The 22,676-nt window shown below is 35.8% G+C and overlaps 1 protein-coding gene across 2 annotated transcripts in view; it reads right to left on the bottom strand.

The window, feature by feature from the left end:
• The window catches only part of AFG1L (AFG1 like ATPase), a 121,383-nt gene that overhangs the window by 56,344 nt on the left and 42,363 nt on the right, over nt 1-22,676 (bottom strand). For both annotated transcript variants that reach the window (XM_084890543.1, XM_084890544.1), the window contains 3 exons: nt 20,570-20,700; nt 14,547-14,646; nt 7,081-7,139 (listed from right to left, as the gene is read on the bottom strand). In XM_084890543.1, coding sequence (XP_084746669.1) covers nt 7,081-7,139; nt 14,547-14,646; nt 20,570-20,700 — 290 coding nt within the window. The remainder of the gene's footprint in view (nt 1-7,080; nt 7,140-14,546; nt 14,647-20,569; nt 20,701-22,676) is intronic.

Raw genomic sequence — 22,676 nt, 5'->3', positions numbered from 1 at the left:
TCTCTCTCACTGATGTTTCTAACCCTCAATCCCTCTCCCTGCCTCTCTGTGAAATCAATAAAAATATTTTCCAAGAAAGTAAAATATACTCACTCCCTCATGTGACTATGCCATCAATTAATGATTCCTCTAAACACAGGAGAGAAAGATGTGTCCACCACTTTCTTTTATAGTTATCCTATTTATATTTCTCTATCTATGGGAAAATATAACTCGGAGTGCCTGAATTCCAAAATAACAACAACAAACACCCTGCCTTCTTCTTCTTTATCTTTAAAATAAATACCACTAAAGAGATACTCTCTCTGCAGATCTCTGGAGCTCTCTTTCTGTAGAGATTCCTCCCGTACTGAATGCTACTATGGAAATTCTGCTTTAGGTTAAGGCAGAGTAGTTCGAACTCACTTTTGCCCTCTTGCCATTAAGCACTAAAACACTAGACAAAATCTACAAAACATTGGATATCAGATATAACACAATGAGTAACGAAGGATAGCAATCCTTGAGATGCGGGAAATAAATCAGGCAAGCAAGCATTATGTTTTCCCTGGCTTTCTGTCTAGAGGAAATTTCTAAACTGCAGCACAGCAGGCTAAAACAGTTGAGGAAATAGCAATTAGAATTTTGGGAAACTGAGGCAGCTGGAATTTCCATGGTAGCGTTCAGTACAGGAGGAATATAAACTACAGAAAGAGAGCATGTCTGTAATCTTCAGCCAAATATTAAATCGCCAAGAGCAGTCCACACAAAGCTGGGCGATCTAAGCAGTCTACAGCCAGAGAAGAGGGCTCCCGTGAACCACAAGGGAATTCCGTGAGAGCCTACAAGGGCCCCAGCTGGAAGATGGGCTAAAGCAGTCGGAGAGAAAAGGCTACTCCAGACTCCCTAACGAAGCTTGAAAACAAGCCTCAGGCTGATCTGCAAGAAACATAATCACTTGCTGAAATGAAGTTCGACAGCTTTAAAGGGAGGAACAGGGACTCACTGCCATAATCACGATCCCCAGCATCCAGTCACAAATTACTCAACTTGAAAAGAAGCAGGAAAGTAGGACCCACAACGAGGGAAAATATCAGAACCATGGAAACAAAGCCAGAATTGACTTGTGCTCTGGAAGATGGAGCAAATGTACTTTTCCTATTCCTTCCACTTGTACTATTTAAAATCTGGAAATCACATACAAAACAATGTAAGAAGACACTGAAAAGTAGGAGGAAGGAAGAACAGCGAGGGACCTCTATACCAACGAAACAACAGAATGGGGAGTTCTCTGGTTTTCTTCTTGACTCATGTACCCCAGGCTCGGAGACGAAGCTGCCAGAAACTCAGAAATACCAAAGGACACAGAAAAATGAGACCAACAAAAGCCTGCTCTCTTTAGTCAAAGGACCAAGAAAACAGCAGCATATTTAAGAGGGAAAAAACTGTGGCACCCACGTCCACTCATTCCAGCACAGGCTGAGGGGAGGCCCCCCAACACTCCTGCCAGGCAGTGTCAATGAGAGCTCGGTGGGGAGCTGAAACGGTCCTCCCTGCAGCCAGCAATGAGCATCACCCCCACCCCCAGGATGTATGTGGCGATGGACCGGCCACCCTTGACTCAGGTGCCAATGGAGGCTGACCAGGGAACCTGGACTTCTACGCCTCTACCTGGCAGTGATGTGGCAGTGTCTCTCCTCCTGCCAGAACAGTGTGGAAAATAGCCAGTTAAAACAAAAAGTTTAAATAAGGCCTACAAAGAAAATGTACAAGTGGCAAATAAGCACATGAGAAGATGCTCAGCATCAGTAATCATGTGAGAAATGTAAATCAAAACTACAAGGTACCAATTCATACCAATTACGATGGCTATTACTTTTTTAAAAGAAAAAGAACAAGTGTTGGAGAAACTGGAACCCTTGTGCATTACTGGTAGAGAATGTAAAACGGTACGGCAGTTATGGAAACCAGAATGGCAGTTTCTCAAAAATTAAACATAGAATTACCATATGATGCAGCAATTCCATGCCTGGGTATATATACAAAAGAACTGAAAGCAGGGGTAAAGCAGACATTTGTACACAAATGTCCACAGCAGCATTACTCACAATAGCTAAAAGATGGAAACAATCAAAATGTCCATCAACAGATGAATGGATAAACAAAAATGTATAAACATACAATGGAACATTATTCTGCCTTAGGAAAGAATGAAACTCTGACACTTGCTGTAGCATGAGTAAACCTTGAAGACATATGCTAAGTGATTTAAGCCAGACACAAAATGACAAATATTACAGGATTTCATTTATACTAGCTACCTAGATGACAAATTCATAGAGACAGAAAGTAGAATGGTGGTTACCAGGATTTGGGGGAGGGGAGAATGTGGAGTGATTACTTAATGAGCATAAAGTTTTGGTCTGGAAAGATAAAAAAGTTCTGCAGATAAGTGATGGTTGCACAACAATATGAATGTATTTATTGCCACTGAACTATACACTTAAAATGGTTAAAACGGTAAATGTTGTGTATATTTTATCACAATAAAATATTGATTAAAAAATAAAATCCAGCCCTAACCAGTTTGGCTCAGTGGATAGAGCGTCGGCCTGAGGACTGAGGGTCCCAGGTTCAATTCTGGTCAAGGGCATGTACCTTGGTTGCGGGCACATCCCCAGTAGGAAGTGTGCAGGAGTCAGCTGATTGATGTTTCTCTCTCATCGATGCTTCTAACTCTCTATCCCTCTCCCTTCCTCTCTGTAAAAAATCAATACAATACATTAAAAAATAAAACAAAAAAAAACAATGTCTAATGACAAATTATGAAAATGTCCAAGTTCTAGTTGAAAATCAATCATACCAAAAACCATGAAGACCTCGAAATAAATGTAAAAAGATTATCAATAGATACCAACATAAAGATGATGGGAATTGTTAGAATTATCTGATAAACATTGGAAAGCAGACATGATAAAAATGCTTCAACAGACAATTATGACTATACTTGAAACAAAAGAGCATTACTACTTAAAATAAAATTGATTAGAAAAAGTTCCATTCACAAGCAATATTTAATAAGTTTAAATCTCAATGCAACTTATAACCCTGCCTTCAGTGATTTAAGGTCAATGACAAAATTATTAGAAACATAGACAAATTTACAATCCAAGTGGGACATGCTTTCCTTAGCCTCTCAATAACTGATGTGAAAAATACAAAAGAACTAAAATTTAAATAGTATTTAATTTAAAAACCTTACTTAATGAATGTGTTGTTATACATATATATGTAATACACAACACTAAAGAATAGTCAGCCCTAACCGGTTTGGCTCAGTGGATAGAGCATCGGCCTGCGGACTGAAAGGTCCCAGGTTCGATTCCGGTCAAGGGCATGTACCTTGGTTGCAGGCGCATCCCCAGAAGGAGGTGTGCAGGAGGCAGCTGATCGGTATTTCTCTCTCATCGATGTTACTGGCTCTCTATCCCTCTCCCTTCCTCTCTGTAAAAATTCAATAAAATATATTTAAAAAAAAAAAAAGAATAGTCATTATGTTCAAGAATACATAGAATAATTTACCAAAATTGTCACATTTTGGGCCATAAAGTAAGTTTCAACAAATTTGAAAGGACTTAAGTCACACAGAACATATTCTCTGACCTCAATGCAATTAAGCATTTGTTAAGAAACCAGTAACAAAAGTATAACTATAAAACTCTTATATGTTTGAAAATTTAAAAACATACTATAGATAATTCATGGGTTAAAGTAGAAATCACAATGGAAATCAAAAAACACTTCAAACTTGATAGTAAAAATACTAAATGTCAAAATGTCATGGATGCAATTATATAAAGAAAAATAAATAGCCTATGAAAGAAGGTTGAAATGAGATAAAAATTAATCTCAGAAAATTAGGAAGGGCAAAATAAACAGAAAGAAAGTGCAAGAAAAACAGGAACCTGCTCACCTAAAAGGCAGTGGGAATGATATGTAAGGATTGGGGTTTTGGTTTTGCTTTGCTTTTATCAAGGACTTAGTCTAGGAAGGCTTCCTAGGGAAATGTACCTGAGCATTCTGTGTATCTTTTCCAGTCCTGTGGCTTTCTTTCCTTTTTTTTTTTTTTTTTTTTTTTTAATGAATTGCAATAAAATATACGTACCTAAGATAAAATTTATCATTTTGACCATTTTAAGTAAATAATGCAATGGCATTAAGTACATTCACGGTGTAATGCAACCTTTGTCATCATCCCAGAAACTCGGCACCCATAAAACAACAACTCTAAATTCCCCTCCCTCACAGGTATCTAAGGTACCTATGAATTTGCCTATCATATATTTGTCCTTTTGTATCCGGCTTAACTCACCTAGCTTGTCTTTGAGGCTCATCCATAACGTAGCTCCTGTCAGAACTTTGTTCCTTTTAATGGCAGAACAATATTTCATTGTATAACTATGTCACATTTTTCATTCATCTGTTGATGGACCTATGGCTTTTAATAACATATGAGTCTTTCTCATTATTCCTATCATCTTATGAAAATACAGTTTACATATAGCTTATATGTTTTTGTTATTTTTCAATACTTCAAGCAACAAATTATAAGTTCTTATAGTGAATTACAAACCTGTCATCATTTGGTTTATAGAAGAAAATGTAAAAGAAAAAAATAGACTTTACATTATATTTTTCCAAAAGTAAATTTCTCTCTCATTTATAATCTTTTTTTATTAAATTAAGATTCTTTATTTGTTTTAAAATTGACTTCTGCTATACACTTCTCTCAGATGGACCAAAATGAAATAGTAACACTAACATATGTGAATAGGCAAAATGTCAGTTAAATTAATATGATACACCCTTTCCTTACAATAGAAAGTTCATCTCTCCCCCCCCCGCCCCCCAGCATGCCCTCCACCTGCCTGGCCTCAGGAAAACCAGCTCTAGTGCATGTCATCAGGATGACATGTTGTCACATGTGTAACATCTTTTGGTCCCAGCCAATGTGCCTCAGTGGATAGAAAGGGTCCAGGCTTCGATTCTGGTCAAGGGCACATGCCAGGGTTGCAGGCTCCATCCCGTGTGGGGGAGCATGCAGGAGGCAGCCGATCAATGATTCTCTCTCATCATCCATGTTTCTCTCTCTCGCTCCCTCTCCCTTCCTGTCAGAAATCAATAAAAAAAATATTTTTTAAGTATTTTAAATAAATGAGACATTTTATATCTTTTTTCATCCAATCTAGTATTCAGTTTTCTGGCAATTTCAGTCCATGTTCAGTTTCAAATTGTGTATTATTTATCTCAGTTCTCTTTTTAAAAAATTTTTATTAATTAATTTGAAAGAAAGAGGGAGAGAGAGAGAGAGAAACATTAATTTGTTGTTCCATTCATTATGCACTCATTGGTTGAATCTTGTACGTGCCCTGACCTGGGACCAAACCCACAACTTTGGCTTATCTAGACGATGCTCTGACCAACTAAACTACCTGGCCAGGACCTATCTTGTTTGATTTCAAATTTGATTATTCATCTACTTGGTTTTCCTTCCTCTTCAGAAAAACATTAAGTGTGGGGCAGGGGTTAAAAATTGAATTCAATCTGAACAATTTAGTTACCTATTAATAATGCCATTATTATATATCGAAATATGACAAATTACTGGCCCAAAAATATTTGGTGTTAAAAAACAGTACAGCTACTAAGTTCCTTGAGAACCTTTTAACTTGTTTCATTCTGTGAACATTCTCTTTATATTTTGGGTATTTCATGCTATATGAAGATACTATTTTTAGTAGCTATTTTTCTTAGTTTCACTGTTTATAGTTTGGTATCTTTGTACACAATTTCACTTTGGATTTCCTGGCATGAAAAAACACACTGCAAATCTACCTTCTCATATGCAGAACATGAATATAAAGGGGAAAAATTACTAACAGCAAAATTTTCAAAAAGTACTTTTCTCTACATCTATAAATATCTCTGAGAAATTAAAATCCTCTCGGAAACTAAAATTGGTTAAGGAAACAGATGTTTGAAGTCTCCTAAGTATAGTACAGGGAATAAAGTTTGGCACCAACAACAATTGCAACTTAAGTATATTTCAGAAAAATTATCTGACTGTATCTTTAGAATATTTAAAGATAAACTGTTTTTACTCCTCTTTGATAAGAATTTTTTGAGGTTTTAGATTTGTGGGGGTTTTTTAATACAATTTTATCCTTTCTTCAGATATGTTATTATGGACTAAGAGAAATTATGTACCTAAGAATTATCGGAATTATATTTTGGCACATAATTATGCTTCTTTTGGTAGTTATTACATTTTGCTTTGTGTTACAGGTATTTGTGTATACACTGTATGCCCAACTGGATTATAAATGACTTGCAGGCAAAGTAACATAATTTATTTCATGATTATATTTTTCCTTATGCCTCATGCTGTACTTTGCACATAGTAGGTTTTCAATAAATATTGGCAAAATGTGGAATTGTTGAATAATCATGTAAAAAATAATTAATGTTAACAGTGAAAAGGAATGTTATTTTATTCTTACTTATATTGTAATGAAGACTATTCTAAACTCTATGCCCTGATGTTACACACAAATATTTAAATTATTTATGTGCCTAAACTTCACATGATTTCATGGTAACTTGATGTCAATCACATTTAAATATATTAGAATATTTTTGTAATAATGTTAATCTAGAATAGCAAGTTTAATCGCTGGGAAAACATGTTAACCCAAAGGAAACAGAAAAATTAAACATTTTTTCAGAAATCCATATCTAAGTTTAAACATTCCACTATAATATTTATGAGCAAACCTCAATTAAAATTCATAAAATACAAACTATCAAATGTTTTAGTTAGGTAATAATTTATATTATATTTTGTTATTTTTCCTTTGTACACATCAATGAATGCTAAATTAAAAGATTATTTTCTCCTTTAGAGTCTTTGACTAATATTACCAGGATATAAAAATGAATTGTGCTTCGTCTAAAAGCCTTAGCAATCGTCTAAAAGTCTTTAATTATCAACCAATATGGTGTTAGTCAGTGAACACAAGTACTATAAGTGATTTTCCTTACCTTTAGGACTGCTATGAATGGCACAAAGTTAGCTCTTTGTAGTCCATTTTTATAGAGATCTGAAAGAAAAAAATTATATTGGCTTTTTTTTTTTCTTTTTTCTTTTTCAGATGGGAAGGTAGAGGAAGAAATAGAAACATCAATGATGAGAAAGAATCATTGATCAGCTGCTTCATGCATGCCCCCCTCTGGGGATCGAGCCTGCAACCCAGGCATGTGCCCTTGACCACTATTGAACAGGGGACCCTTCAGTCTGCAAGTTGATGCTCTAATCACTAATACAGTTAGGGTTGGTATTAGCTTTTTACTTAGCCTAAATCATAATATAAGCTTATATATTAGGCTGAAAAATAAAGTTTTCTACTATTAAAAAAAGATAAAGGAACAAAAAAGGAAAGTATAACCAAAATTAATTTTTATTCTTGTACTAAACAAAATTCATTATATTTTTAATAAGAAAAAACATTAACAAGCAAAGAAAGACAAAAAGGCACTCAAATCAAATTAACTTTAAACTATAATAATAATTTTTATTGACTTCAGATATAATAGAAATATCAATGATGAGAAAGTCATTGACTGTCTGCCTCCTGAAGGCCCCCTACTGGGGATCAAGCCTGTAACCCGGGGATGTGCCCTGACAGGAACAGAACTGTGACCTCTCAGTTCATAGATAGACACTCAACCACCAAGCCATACTGGTCGGCTCAAGCATTTCTTTTTAATATGTTTACATTAAAACCTCTCCTCCATAGGATTTATTTACCTTTTTCAGCTTTTTGTTTTATTTATTCTATTTCTACACACTGGCAGAGCTTCCCAAGTTGTTTCCCTATATCACTGATTTCATTTTCTTTAAATTCTACACTTTAATTATTCTAATGCTGATTTTTACTTATTTAATTTAATCTCTTTTTCTTATCTTATTTAGCTTTCTTTTATTTCAGCTGATTTCTTAGCAAAAAAAAAAAAAAAAAAAAAAAAAAAAAAAAAAAAGATTTTCCACTGAATCTGTCATCTTCTCTCAGCTTAGATCTTCTACATCACAGAGTCAATGTTTTCCTGATTTTTAAAAAATATAAAACAGAAATTTTCTCTTACTTCTCTTTCCTTCTTATTGTTCCCATATTAGGGTTGGTGGTTTGCTTGCTTTTATAACCTTGAAAAAGGAGTAGTATGACTAATCTTAGTGAATCCCTATAGTCAAAACATGTGGTTTTTTTCTTGGTTCCCCTCACTATCACCTGTTGTTCCTGTAATCTTTGCCTGTACTGTAATTCAATGTTAAGAACTAATAGTTGATGCCCTAGCTCTTTGGCTCAATGGATAGAGGGTTGGCCTGCAGACAGAAGGGTCCCATGTTTGATTCCAGCCAAGGGCACATGCCTGGGTTGTGGGATCCATCCCCAGTAGGGGCCATGCAGGAGGCAGCCAATCAATGATTCTCTCTTATCATTCATTGATGTTTTGATCTCTCTCTCCCTCTCTCTCTCTGAAATCAATAAAGAAATATGTATTTTTTAAAACTAATAGTTGGCATCCTTAGCTTGTTCACACTTGTAGTAGAAATATCATGATGTCTCTACTAAGCATCATTCTGACTTTTGAACTGATATATATATGGTATCATATTTAAAAACTATCATCTATTTATATTTTTTGTGATTCTATCAAGAAAGGTGTTGCTTGCTGGCATGGCTCAGTGGTATACATAGACCTATGAACCAGGAGATCATGGTTTGATTCCCAGTCAGGGCATATGCTTAGGTTGCCCTCCCCTGCAGGCCTGTCCCCTTCAACTGCCCTCCCCTACAGGCCTGGGTCACCCCCAACTGTTCTCCCCTGCTGGCCATCTATGGTGACCATCTTATGTCCACATACAGGCAGCCATCTTGTGTGTCAGAGTGACAGTCAATTTGCATACTACTCTTTTATTATATAGGATTATTATATAGGATGAATATGCTGGCTTAAGGAAGGATCACATAGCATTGTTGCCTGATAGAATCTAAGTAATATAGGATTATTCTTGGACATTCTAATGTTAGAATGTTAGAAACAGGATCATTGATCAGCTGCCTCCTGCATGCCTCACACTGAGGATTGAGCCAACAACCTGGGCTATTGCCCTGACCAGGAATCAAACCCTTGTTCATAGGTCGATACTCAACTACTGAGCTATGCCAACCAGGCTATTACAAATTTTTCACTGCATTAAGAACTTGGTGCGCTTAGCACTTTGCACTATTACGCAAGCATTGGCAGACTGCCTGTTTCCTCCTCTACTTTAACCCTATCCTCCAAAATATCTTGGTGTGTTTTTTTTTTTGTGTGTGTGTGTGTGTGTGTTTTTTTTTTTTTTTTTAAATTAAATAGGAGATAAAGAGAAACAACACCCTCCCCTACTCACTTGAGAAATGGCTACCATTTCTTTTGATGTCCCTGCAGTGCCCCTCCCTGGCAGAGAAAACACTGTTGTCTTAATCATTCCCTGGCTTTCCTTTGTTATGTTATTACATGTTTGTATTGATTTTACATGTTTTTGAGTTTTATATAAGTGGTATTATCCCATGTTTATTCTTCTGTGGCTTGCTTTTTCACTCAGTATTATGTTTCTGAGATTTGTCCAAATTAATGTGTGCAGCTATTGTATATAGGAGTGATCCTTTGAATATACCACAATTTATTTTTCTATTTTGTCCCACTAGGTCACCTCCCCTGTGTTTGATTCCCTAAGTTCTATTCTTGGTCTTTGCTCTTCCATATACTAGTTGATTTTAGAATCAGCTTGTCAAGTTCCACCAGTTATAATAAACCTCATTGAGATTTGACTGGAACCCATTGAATTAATAGATCAGTTTGAGGAAAATCGACATCTACATGAAATCGAATTTTCCAGTTCATGAACATGGTATGCCTCTCCATTTAATTTTTTTAATACAGTTATATATCTTTTTTCTCATTTAAAAAAAAAAATCCAGCCTATAACCAGGTGCTATCCATTTTACCTCGTAAATATCTTTCAAATCTATCTCCTCCATATCCATTGACATCACCCTATATCAGGGTTTCTCAACCTTAGCACTACTGATATTTTTGGCTAGGTAATTCTTTGTTGTGGGAAGAAGCCCCATACATTATAGGATTTTTGGCAGAATTCCTGGCCTCCACCTACTGGAAGCCAATAACAGCACCCACACCCTGCCTTGCCTACTTGGGACAACTAAAAATGTCTCCAACATTGTCAAATATGCCCTGGTGGGCAAAAGAGCCCCCCAGTTGAGAATCACTGCTTTATGCCAAGCTATCACCATTTCCTGCCCAGTGTATGCAATAGACACCTAATGTCTCCCTGAATGTGCCGATCACTGCACCCCCATCCCGTAACCCATCTCCACACTATAACCAGAGTGAATTCCAATCTAGCCAGTCCCTGCTTAAAGCACTTCAATGGCTTCTCATCTCTCTTAGAGTAAAATTCAAAGTGCTTCTGAGTACTTTCTGCGGTCTAGCTCCCACTTCGCCAGATGCATCCTGGACCTCACTGCACCCCCGCTCCCTCTTCCTGCCACTACAGCCACAACAGCTTCTCCAGTTTCTCCAGTGAGTCATGCTCTCTCCCACCATTGGGCTTTGCTTCAACCTTCTGCTAGGAAGGCTCTTCCTCTTGTAACATTCTGAGAATAAGTAAATGTTATTTAAAAATAATAACAACGTATCTGGGCCACTACATTAAAATCTGTGACCTAAAAAAAAAAAAGTTGAATGCATTTTGATGGTTGGAAAAGGGGACACTCTCTATCTGGGACAGGGAAGAAAAAGATCAGTGATGACCCAAAAGGAGGAAAGATAAAGAACAATGTGTTAATAGAGCCACAAACCCAGGTTAAGCCCCTGTTCTTCCACTCACCATCCAGATGATTTGTTTTTATTTATATACAGTAAATTAACATTTTGGGGGGCATACAATTGCATTGATTTTAACACATGAAACCACCACCACAACTGGATGCAAAACAGTTCCATCACCTCCCAAAATTCTCCTAAGTTTCCCCTTTGAAGTCAAACACCTCCCCACTCCAGCTTGACACTGATCCATTCTTTATCTGACAGTTTTGCCTTTTCCTACATCCACACTTAACCTGAGTCTCATTTCTTCACTCATAAAGTTATTTCTATATATTTTTATATAGATATGCCATCTTATTTATATTATATATTATTTAAAATTATATTCATATGTAAATATGTATTTATATGTAAAGATATGCCATCTTTATATTAAAATATTCAGTTATTTATGATGATCATTTGGCTGCTGGGGCTAAAAAAAACTGATATATAACAAGTGTTTTTTCTATGGTTTATATTTATAAACTAGAGGTCCAGTGCACAGATTTGCACATTGAAAGGAAATTAATTAGAAGGTGGCCAGCGGGGTGGAACTGTGTGAGAGGGGCCAGACAAACCCTGGAGCCAACCTCTGGCAGTACCTTCCCAGCCAGCAGCACCTGGGGTGGCAACAAGGCTCGAAGGGTGCCTGCTGAGTAAGTGGAGTCCCTCTGGCAGGTACGGTCCCTCAGCCTGGCCTGCAGGAATTGGGTCAAAGCCAGCAGTCCGACACCCCCTGTGGGGTCCCAGAGTGCGAGTGGGCACTCTGCAAAGTTGCTGTCACTTGGCAGCTCCTCCGTTGAGCATCTGCCCGCGGGTGATCATTGCATATCATGGCTGGTCGCTTAGGCTTTTATATACATAGATGACTTTCTTTAAGTTTATGGCTAATGACCAATTTTTGCAATTCTACATCTTGAAATTTCAGTCGCCTCCACAAGGATGCCTCCACCTTGGATTTCTGCGTGCTGCCTTGGTGTGCCTGTGACTCTGTTCCTACAAAGCTCTGAGCTCCAGGATGCTCCATAACCTCTCCTTGTGGTTGTCCTTCCTCAGTTTACCACAGTGCAAAAGCCTGAGAGCCAAGTGCAATTTTCTTCTCATTAGTCTCCGATGGGGGATGGGATCTGGAGGGCAGCAAGCTTGTTCTGATACCTTGTTATTTATAAACATAGCTTGTCTCTGAATATCTAAAGTCAATACTATTGACACTGTTAGGTAAACAATTCAGCTAGAGTAATCCAGCCTGGCTCCCACCTAGATAGATGATCTAATATTAAAAAGCTCACTGAGCCGGCACCGGTTTGGCTCAGTGGATAGAGCGTCAGCCTGTGGACTGAAAGGTCCCGGGTTCGATTCCGGTCAAGGGCATGTACCTTGGTTGCGGGCACATCCCCAGTAGGGGGTGTGCAAGAGGCAGCTGGTCGATGATTCTCTCTCATCGACGTTTCTAACTCTCTCTCCCTCTCTCTTCCTCTCTGTGAAAAATCAATAAAATATTTTTTTTAATAAAATAAAATAAAAAAAATAAAAAGCTCACTGACTTGGCTCATAGGGTTCCTACAACAATAAATCACAAGATTTCTACACATAACTTATATGGATTTTTTAATATATGTATTTTTTATTTCAGAGAGAAAGGGAGAGGAAGAGAGATAAAAACATCAATGATGAGAGAGAATCACTGACTGGCTGCCTGCTGCATGAGGGATCGAGTCTGCAATCTAGGCATGTGCCCTGACCGGGAATCAAACTGTAACCTCCTGGTTTGATGCTCAACCACTGAGCCATGCAAACCAGGCCTTATATGGATTTTAACAAATGATCTGACAAAATCAATTATAATTATCTTGTAGTATAACAGATTAGTTATAACTATAATTGTATGAATTGGCTCCAAAAGTATTAATTAATTTATTTATTTATATCACCCTAAAATTAATTGATATCTCCCTAAAAGGCCTCTAGTGGTATACTTCAGGGGTCTTAATTTGGTTCTATCTTACTTACACATTTTAATTAATGGCTAAAGATACAGAAGTGTGATTACCAAGTTTATAATGTCATAGAAGGAATAACTAAATATAATTTGTTAAAATCATATTTCAAAAGCTATAAACATAAATTAAATTCAATGGAACAATGCAGATAAACTAATAAGATGAAATGTAATAGGAAGGAAAATCAACTACACAAAGGAGAGAGACCTAGTCTGATAGCAGTTCACAATGTAAAATACGGTGTATTAGCAGACTACAAATTTAATATGGCATCAATGTGACATGCTTATTTAAAACAAAACAACAAACTATTACATTGCTCTTTTCAGGTTCACTAGTAAACTCCATATTACCAATTCCAACAGTCAATTCTCCACCTCATTTTCACCTCCTAGCTCCTAGCAGCATTTTAACCAACGTGATCAGCCTCCTTTTTGTACCACTTCTCCTTTCCTGGCCTGACACTCCCTTGGTTCTCCTACCTCACTGGCTGCTGTTTCCAGCTTCCTTTAGTACTGATGATCCACATTTATGTTTCCAGTCCAAACCTTTCCATTGAAATCCAAACACATATGCATCTGCCTCACCATCATAGAAGCCCTCACTTTCACCTCCCTTCCCAAATCTTCTTCCCCTGTATCCTTCCAGTTGTTCAGGCCAAAGCCTTGAGTCATTAATCCCAATCTCCCTCTTTTATTTTTTTCCATACCCTACATTCATTCCATCAGTAAATCCTTTTGGCTCTGCCTACAAAATACCTACACAATCTGACCACTCTGACCACCTGCCTTGCCCCATCATCCCCATCAGGATTGTGGCAATCATCTCCTAAGTAGTCTCCTTACTTCCAACCTTGAAACCTCAATCTCAAAATCTATTCTCAGTAATATAGCCAGAGAGATCCTTTTAAAGCATGCATTCATTCAAAACTCATTCTAAGACTATTTGCTAAAATCCATCTATAGCAGTGGTTCTCAACCTTTTAATGCTGCTACCCTTTAATACAGTTCCTCATGTTGTGGTGACCCCCAACCATAAAATTATTTTCATTGCTACTTCATAACTGTAATTTTGCTACTGTTATGAATCATAATGTAAATATCTGTGTTTTCCGATGGTCTTAGGCTCTACAGCAGCGGTTCTCAACCTGTGGGTCGCCTAAGACCCTAGCCAGTTTGGCTCAGTGGATAGAGCCTCGGCCTGCAGACCAAAGGGTTCCAGGTTCAAATCCGGTCAAGGGCATGTATCTTGGTTGCAGGCTCCTCGCCGGTCCCCGGCCCTGGTTGAGGCATGTGAAGGAGGCAACCAATCAATGTGTTTCTCTCACATCCATATTTCTATGTCTTCCCCTCTCTCTGCCACTCCCTCTAAAATCAATGAGAAAATATCCTTAAGGGGGGATTAAAGAAAATACAAATACTCACTGGTTTTTCAGATTAAGTCAGTTATGAAACTAATGATAAGCAAAGTCATCAGATTTATTCACATAGTAAAATAAGTACAAAATTAAGGATTTTTAAAAGCTTGTTAGTTTCCATCTAATTGGATGAGATTAGCACAATGTTTTGTTTTTACCTTCTGGTGGCCTGTTGGATGTTGCCACAACGACGACCCCATTTTTGAACAGATTTTCAAAAAGCTGTTTCAGAATCATGGCATCAGCAATGTCAGTGACCTATGGACAACAGCACATTTGTTTTATTTTAATTTCACTTCTGCTCTAACAAATTTGCTAAAGACTCTTTTTTTTTTAAGAATGAAAGTGAATTTCAAGAGAAAAATTCTAATTATCATCGTGAAGAAGAGTGGGATAATTAAAAGCATGAAAAACTGTATAGCAGTCTTTTAACTTTACTCTTCTATTTTGCAAGTCTATCGTTTCTACACAAATTGTCAAATGGTTCTTTATTAACTTCTTTTACAGAACTACAGGTGGAAAGCATAGATAATTGTCCTACACATTTACGAAATCTAATTAATTAGAACTAATATGACCAACTCCCTTTTCCTACGTCCATCACAGCAGCCCCTTTCTCCAAAAAAATAAAAATAAAAAAGAGAGAGACATACACAAGCTGTTTGAGATTTCTAGTACCTTTGTGGCAAAGGTCCTTCAAAAGGTGCCTTTAAATGGTCACGGAACTTTAGAAATAAGGACAAGTAGCCAGTGAGACATAATCAGCTGCTGTTGGAAATAGAATGATATGACATAGATACTATTGTGCAATTGTTGCACAAAACAATTCAACAGATGGCCCATCACAAAAATAAGCAATTTCATTGTTCTTTTTAAGTGCCTTCTATTACTGTCCATGAATAATCAAAAGGCACTGCAGTTACTTCCAGCACAGCCAGCCTCTGCTAACCTTCATAAACACAAATATTCCTTCTAGAAAAAAAAATTTTTTAAACAATTTATAAGAATGGTTAATACAGTACAAAAAAAAAAAAAAACTTCTGACAAAACAAAAAGTGCAGAATGCATATAAAACTAATCTAAGTACAGAAATACATGTAACTAATGGTCTTTTTTAAAATTGCTTTTTAATCCACCGTTAACAAATAAGCTTAATAATGACGTTTTTTAAAGCTTTTAAAAATCACATAGAAATACAGAAATTAAGGAGGAAAGGAAGTTGACTTAAAAAATAAGTGTATAGGGGACGTTGTTATTAATGATCATACCTTCCCTTTTGAATACAATATGGGTTTTAGATACTCTTGATTGTAGAAATGTTATGATCTTTCTTTAATACCACACTTTAGATAATCTCACTAAAACTTGTTTCATGTTCATAAAATATATCACACGATATATATCAATATGTATATGTTATTTTTAAATCATGTTAGAGCCCATAGAAACTAATGGAATTCTTTCAAATTAGATCAAAATACTAAAAGTGAACAATTAACTGGTTCCAACACAACTAACAACAACCTGGCCTGGACAGGTGCCAATCACTTTCTCTTTACAGCTGGTATCTTACTCAAAAGTTTAATTCTTTCTTTCCCACCTGAGCAAAACAAAACAAGACCAGGATATGGGGATGCACAGATCTTTCTTTTCTGTCTCAAACTGTAACCTTAAAATATTAACCAAAAACCTAATGATAGTTCTTATATTAAAAGACTTCAGGAACTTACAAAGTGGTGATTAAAATGAAAAGGAAAGTGGTACTGATATTAATTAATTTGGAGCTTAGGATCACTGTCAAATTTTGCTTCCGCAAAAACACTCACAGAGAAGGCCCTTTTCAAAGGCTTCAATACCAGTGGCATTTCTGATGAGAGGATAGAATAAGCTAGCAAATTTTAGAAGCAACTGCACGTTTAAATTGGATTCCCAATACACCGACTTTTAAAAAGAATACCAATGAAAAGTTACCCAATTTTAGGGAATAAAATCATCACCTGCCTATCTCACTGGCGTTTTTGAAAAAATTTAAAATAACTTTTGATTCAGAAAAACAAAAGGACACATAGCTTATAACACTGTGCAAAGATTTCAATGGGAGGCTGGAAAAAGCAAACAATAAAGATCTGTGGTTGAATTATCATTTGTTGTTTCTGTATGTCAGTGTTTTTGCTGTATCGTAGTAAATTTACTTGGAGAAGCTGTGGCTAATTAAGAAAGCAGGAGTGACTTGGTGTAGCCGGGTGCCAATGTGTACTCTTTTGATCTTGTCCCCTTTCTTGTTCAGCTTTGCTGGGGAACAGTAATTTTACAGTATAAGTGAACAGAAGACAACTGGCCACACATTCTTGAAGAGCAGGCTTTTTCAGCACCCAGCATTTCATTACTACCAGGAACAAAAGAGAAGGCTACAGATTACCAATAAGGGTAGTCTGCTAATACAGAGAATGGAGACATTTCATTAGCATTAAAGAGGAAAGATATTTTATGACCTAGAGTTGCTTTCCATTATGATTCACTTTAAGTAAAAAAAGGGGGGGAAATCTAACAGTTAATTTACATGTGTAAGTGCTTGAGTCTCAGTCAATCCTCTGATTGGTACAGTGCTATGTAATGACTGACAAACATAAGCATGCATTATCAGTAATTAGTATTAGCACAAAAATAAGTACCTATTTTTATTAACAGTTTTTAATAGCTTTCCTGTTTTATAAAAACGGTCAAAACTATTTTTAAAATGATATTGACAGCTATAGAGGAGAATTTTGCATGATATTCTGCTCATCAGAAATCTTTTTTAAAAAAACATATTAGTAAAACATCTATCCAAGGTCCCAAAAGATAGGAAGAAATAACATGTTTAAGAATCGCTTTCCTCTAGTATTTTGATATCTTCAGAATTATTTTTCAGAAACAGTTTAATAAGAAATATAAATATTCAATCAGTTCATAAAGAAGTCCCTAAAGAAAATCTTAAAGAAAACCTATTCTTTTATGTCAGCAACATAAACACAAAACACAAAAAACAATCTATCTAGACAAATTCTCAAACAAAATAAAAATAGTGTATCTGATACCACAGGTAAAGATGACCAAACTAATGAGGAATATATTCTCTAGATGCAATCTGAATGTTATCATAACATAGTCTTTAAAATGCCTTAAATTCAAGAACATAAAAAAGAAAGAATATATTCTTGTTTTTAAGCAGCAGTAATTCATTCATCTTTCCATAAAATAAATATTACATTAAATAACACCAACTAAAGGTTGATAATAACTAGTTAAAAATCAAGACTACTAATGGGATTAAATTTTAAAAGCGAAGTGGTATTTGTAGATATACTGTCATTAAGATTAAAGTGGCTAAAAAATCTTTTCTAGTAAATCAGTAATGCATTGTACTAGGTTTAATAGTCTTAAGGATAATTTTTAGGTTCTAATTTTAAAAATATCTACTAAAAGCCCACCCAGCTCTAGATCTGTACATTTAGAAACATAATAGAAGATATCATATACCAAGGAGAACATATTATATAGCTGTTACGACCAGTGACTAAGAATACTGATGATGGATTCAAACTGAGTTTACAGCTCTTTAACCTTGGACAAGTTACTTAATCTCTCTGATCCATACTTTCCTCACCAATGCAATATAAAATTGTTATGATACATATAGTAAATTCTCAATAAATGGTACCTATGACTATTGCCTATGTATGGTATGTATGCTAGTACAATTCCTTATTTATGTATAGTTATATAGAATTTTAGCTATAAAAGTAATGATATAGAGCACAATAATAACATAGGCACAAAGAAAGTACAAATTTCATAGTAGCTAATATTACAGATCATACATAATAAAATGTAAACATTCTAATAAATAGATGGGCATTGTCTCAAACAGATATTCATAGAAGATGGCTTTTAATTAGTAAGTAAACAAACATGGAAAAAATTCAACCATTACTACTTAAAGGAATATGCATTAAAACAATGAGAAACTTGTTAAATTAAACAAAAGCGTTAAGATAATTCAAAACATTGACAGGAAAAAAATGTGGGTTGTAACAATATATAAGGGAAGTGAGACTTAGTTGGGGGGGTCCACTTCAATATGCCAATCATTTCTCTGTTTAAAATGTACATTTTTAAGTTAATGATTTGTAGATACTACCTATGAAATTCTAATGCTTTGCATTCCTCATCTATATGATGAAGATACTAATAATAACTATTTTACAGAATTAAATGAAGTAAGGATATAAACATACTTTGTAAGCCAAAAATCATTTAACAAAGGATGGATATTAACATACTTAAATTTTTTTTAACTTCATTACCTTAATCAAAAATTTGTGCCAATTCAATTTTTTTTTAGAGTTAAATTAGGAGACTCATCATGATAAATCATGTGAGATGGCCTTCAGTGACTCATCATTGACTTCTGTTGCTGAAGGCAGCATAACTGTTAACTCGATGCTACTTTGCGAACTACACGATGCCCTTCTCTTCCTGAAATAGTACACTGGTGTACTTAGTATAACTCTGCAGAGTAGCAGGGGAACATCTCTTTTCCGTAAGCCTTTCTTTTGAAGACCTCTGTACAAAGGGTAGATGCCAGGCTGTCTTAAAAATGACTAAAGGGAGAAACAAGTGAAGATTCTTCTTCCCCAGGTGGTTCAGTGTAACACCACGCATAGCTAAAATTCCCCTTTCTCCTCTATTGCAGATCAAGAATGCTGTTAGCTATGTGGTCTGAGTTGCCTCATTTTGGATAAAGGCATACTGGCTACAACATATTTCCACCATCCCAAGTTTCTAGCACAAAATAACTTACTACCAATATAAATGCATAATTTCAGAGAATCTTAAAACTGAAAGAAACTTTAAAATTGAACTAGAGCAATTCCCTTACTTCATCACAATTATGAAAGGAGTTGTGTGAATCACCCAGTGTCTACCAAAGAGTAGGCACAAGCAAATGTTAGCTTCAGACCTTGAGAATGTCTATGAGCCTTCATTCTAGGCAATCAGACACAGGAGTTTCTGCACTCAGCTCCAGAAATATTTTTCAAAAGCTTTGGTGTGAAGCTCTATTTTTAAGTTTATATTCAGTACTTGTGGATCTTCCTGTTTTCATTCCAATCATCAGTTGTTCTTATGAAAAGCATTATAGAAAACCAACTACAGTATTATGCTTCAGAACTACTAAAGAAAGAAGTTTAATAAAGATAAAGTAATTCTTAGTCTAGAATATTGATTATTACTACTACTCTGACTTCTACTACTACCCTGGGATGGCATAGGATACATAATAAGCATAAGACTTGGTTTTACCTTTATCCCATATTTGCTTTCATCTATAATAATAAAAGCATAATATGCTAATTAACTAGACGTCCTTCCGGACAACCTTCTGGACATCCTTCTGGACAAAGCCGGAGCTGCGAGGGAAGCCTGGGTCCTGGGTGCCTGTTGGTAGCCAGAGGGAAGCCCATGTCCCAGGTGCCAGAAAGAAGCCAGTGCAGGCAGCCAGGAGAAGGAAGACCTACTCTTGCATGAATTTCATGCATCAGACCTCTAGTAAGAAATGAAGATCAGGAAATAACTAACTGCCAATTTAGTCACAATGTCAAAGAAGCCTAAAACTAGAAGAATTTTAAAAGTTTAACTAAGACAATTCTCTCCCTTCATCATATGTAAGTTGTGAGATATGTGAACCAAATAAAAACATTTTTAATAAAACCTCAAACACCTTTAAAGACATTGTAATCAATACCTTATCTCCATCATGGTGTGGGGAGAGGAATGTGGATTCACTGACTAGACAGAGTATCAGAGTGGGCAAACTTTTCTTATAAAAGTCTGAACAGTGAATATTTTAGGCGTTGCAAGCCACAAATGGGCTGTTTTCAACTTTCTTTTTCTTTTGAAATAACCCTTTAAAAATATAAAAACTATTCTTTTCTCACTGGCCATTTAAAAGCTGATGGCCATGTTTGCCTTCAGCAAGCTGAGGTAGGTATGGCTGACCCCTGAACCAGATAGTAATATTAAAGTAATAAGAGATAATTCAAACCAATTTATAAAACAATGACAAATTCAGGAACAGACTGTAAATCTTCACACTTCATTTAGTATTCCATTCTACATCAAGGAAGCATTTCTTTCTTACCTGAAATTCATCGAAACATAGGAGACATGCTTCTTCGCTGATTTCTTCAGCTATAGGAGCTATTGGATCATATGATTTAGCCATGAATCCTGCTTTCCTTTTTGGCAAACTCTGTTTAAGGCGGTGTATTCCTTAAACCGATGAAATTAAATATAAAATCAAATTATTAATAGTATATTTCAGACAACTATAAAGTATTTTTAAATCTAAATAAATGAAACTTTAACATAAACATCAGATTAAAGTCCATATGCTGTATAATCATAGATAACCACAAGTGTGATCATTGAAATTGGTTGCATTTTCTCTACCTCAAAATAAGTTGCTCACATATTATAAAGGATACTCTATAACCATTCTATCTCTATTTTCACTCACTTTGGAGATGACAAAGTGATAGACTAGATGACTAGATGGTAATTAGATGGACCAAAAAATCAGTCTTAGTCCTGAGAATCTCAGGGATGCACACAGAGAAGACAGTCCTGCCCTATGTCTAGCATATCTAATCATAGTGTTCTTATCTCCAGCCTGATACACGGGAGCCAGCCCCATTTCATGTATTGTATGTGTACCACATGCTGAAAGTATTCTAAGAAAAACGCAATGTTCCTGCCCTGGAGAGGAACGTTGCAAAAATTCTGATAGACAATGCAAAAATGAAATAATGTAAGAACACTGACAAAGCAATAAAGCATACATACAAGTACACACTGCATGCCTACATGCTAAGGTAGCATAGTGGAAATGATCTAATCAAGAATAACTTCCTTCTTAATTAAATTTATTGGAGTGGCATTACTCAATAACATTATTTAAAATTCAAGTGTACAATTCTATAGTACATCACCTGTACATTGCATAGTATACTCCCCACCCAAAGTCTAGTCCCCTTCCATCACCGTGTATTTGACACTCTTTACCTTCTTCGACCTCACCCTACCCACCTTCCCCTTATACTATTGGCTGTCTATGAGTTTGCTTTCTTTGTTTCTTTGTGGCTTTCTGTTTTATATTCCACACATGGTTCTTGTCCTTTTCCATGTGACTTATTTTGCTTAGTGTGATACTGCTGTCAAGATCCAACCATGTTGAACAAATGGCAATGTTTCATCTTTTCTTATGGCTGAATTGTAAAGAATAACTTTTCGAAAAGAATAACTTTTTTTTAACATTTCTTATTGATCCTTAGCAGAAAGAGAAAATGCCTAACTTTCATATAGTAACCTCTGTTCTCATATTTGGAAGTACTGATTTATCTTTAGGACCAACTCTGGGCACATTACTATTGTTTCAATATAGCACAAAACAAAATCTTACTTTAAGCAAAAATATATATTTTTTAAATTTTTATTAAATTATTATCTGTGTACATATCTTACCATTGCACGCCCCCCCCCCGCTTCCCATAAATACCCTCCCTCCCCAGAGTTTTGTGTCCATTGGTTGTACTTATATGCATGTATACAAGTCCTTCAGTTGATCTACCATGTTTCCCCGAAAATAAGACATCCTCTGAAAATAAGAACTACTTACAGGTTTCCTTCTGAGTGAAATATAAGGCATCCCCAAAAAAATAAGGGCCCCCCCCTAAGCTAAACATGAGAGATTTGGTCCACTGATTCTGAAAGAAATGGAGTCACAAGAAATTCACCAGGAAATTCAGGAATTGGATTGTTATGATGATGTTCCAGAAGATGATGACATGATTGTCACTGAATAAATGAGTAAATTCTTGATACTATAAGATTCACAGTTTGTCTGGTTTGTGTTGACAACTACTGTACTACCATACCGTATACAGGTAATAAATTTCCTTTATTTTCATTTAAAAATAAATGTGTACCGTATTCTTCTTCATGGAAAAATAAGACATCCCTTGAAAATAAGACCTAGCACATCTTTGGGAGCAAAAATTAATATAAGACACTGTCTTATTTTTGGGGAAACAGGGTATTATCTCCCCCAGATCTCCCTACCCTCCCCGCTGAATTTGACAGCCTGCTTGTTGCTTTACTGTCTCTATATCTATTTTTTGGTTCATCAGTTTAAAAATATATTTCTAAGTATTAAAAAGTTCAGAATTTTAAAAGGCAAGGGAAATGAT

Source organism: Pipistrellus hanaki (genome assembly GCF_964339955.1).
Source record: "Pipistrellus hanaki genome assembly, chromosome: 7".
NCBI lineage: Eukaryota > Metazoa > Chordata > Mammalia > Chiroptera > Vespertilionidae > Pipistrellus > Pipistrellus hanaki.
This window is presented reverse-complemented; position numbering and strand designations above follow the sequence as displayed.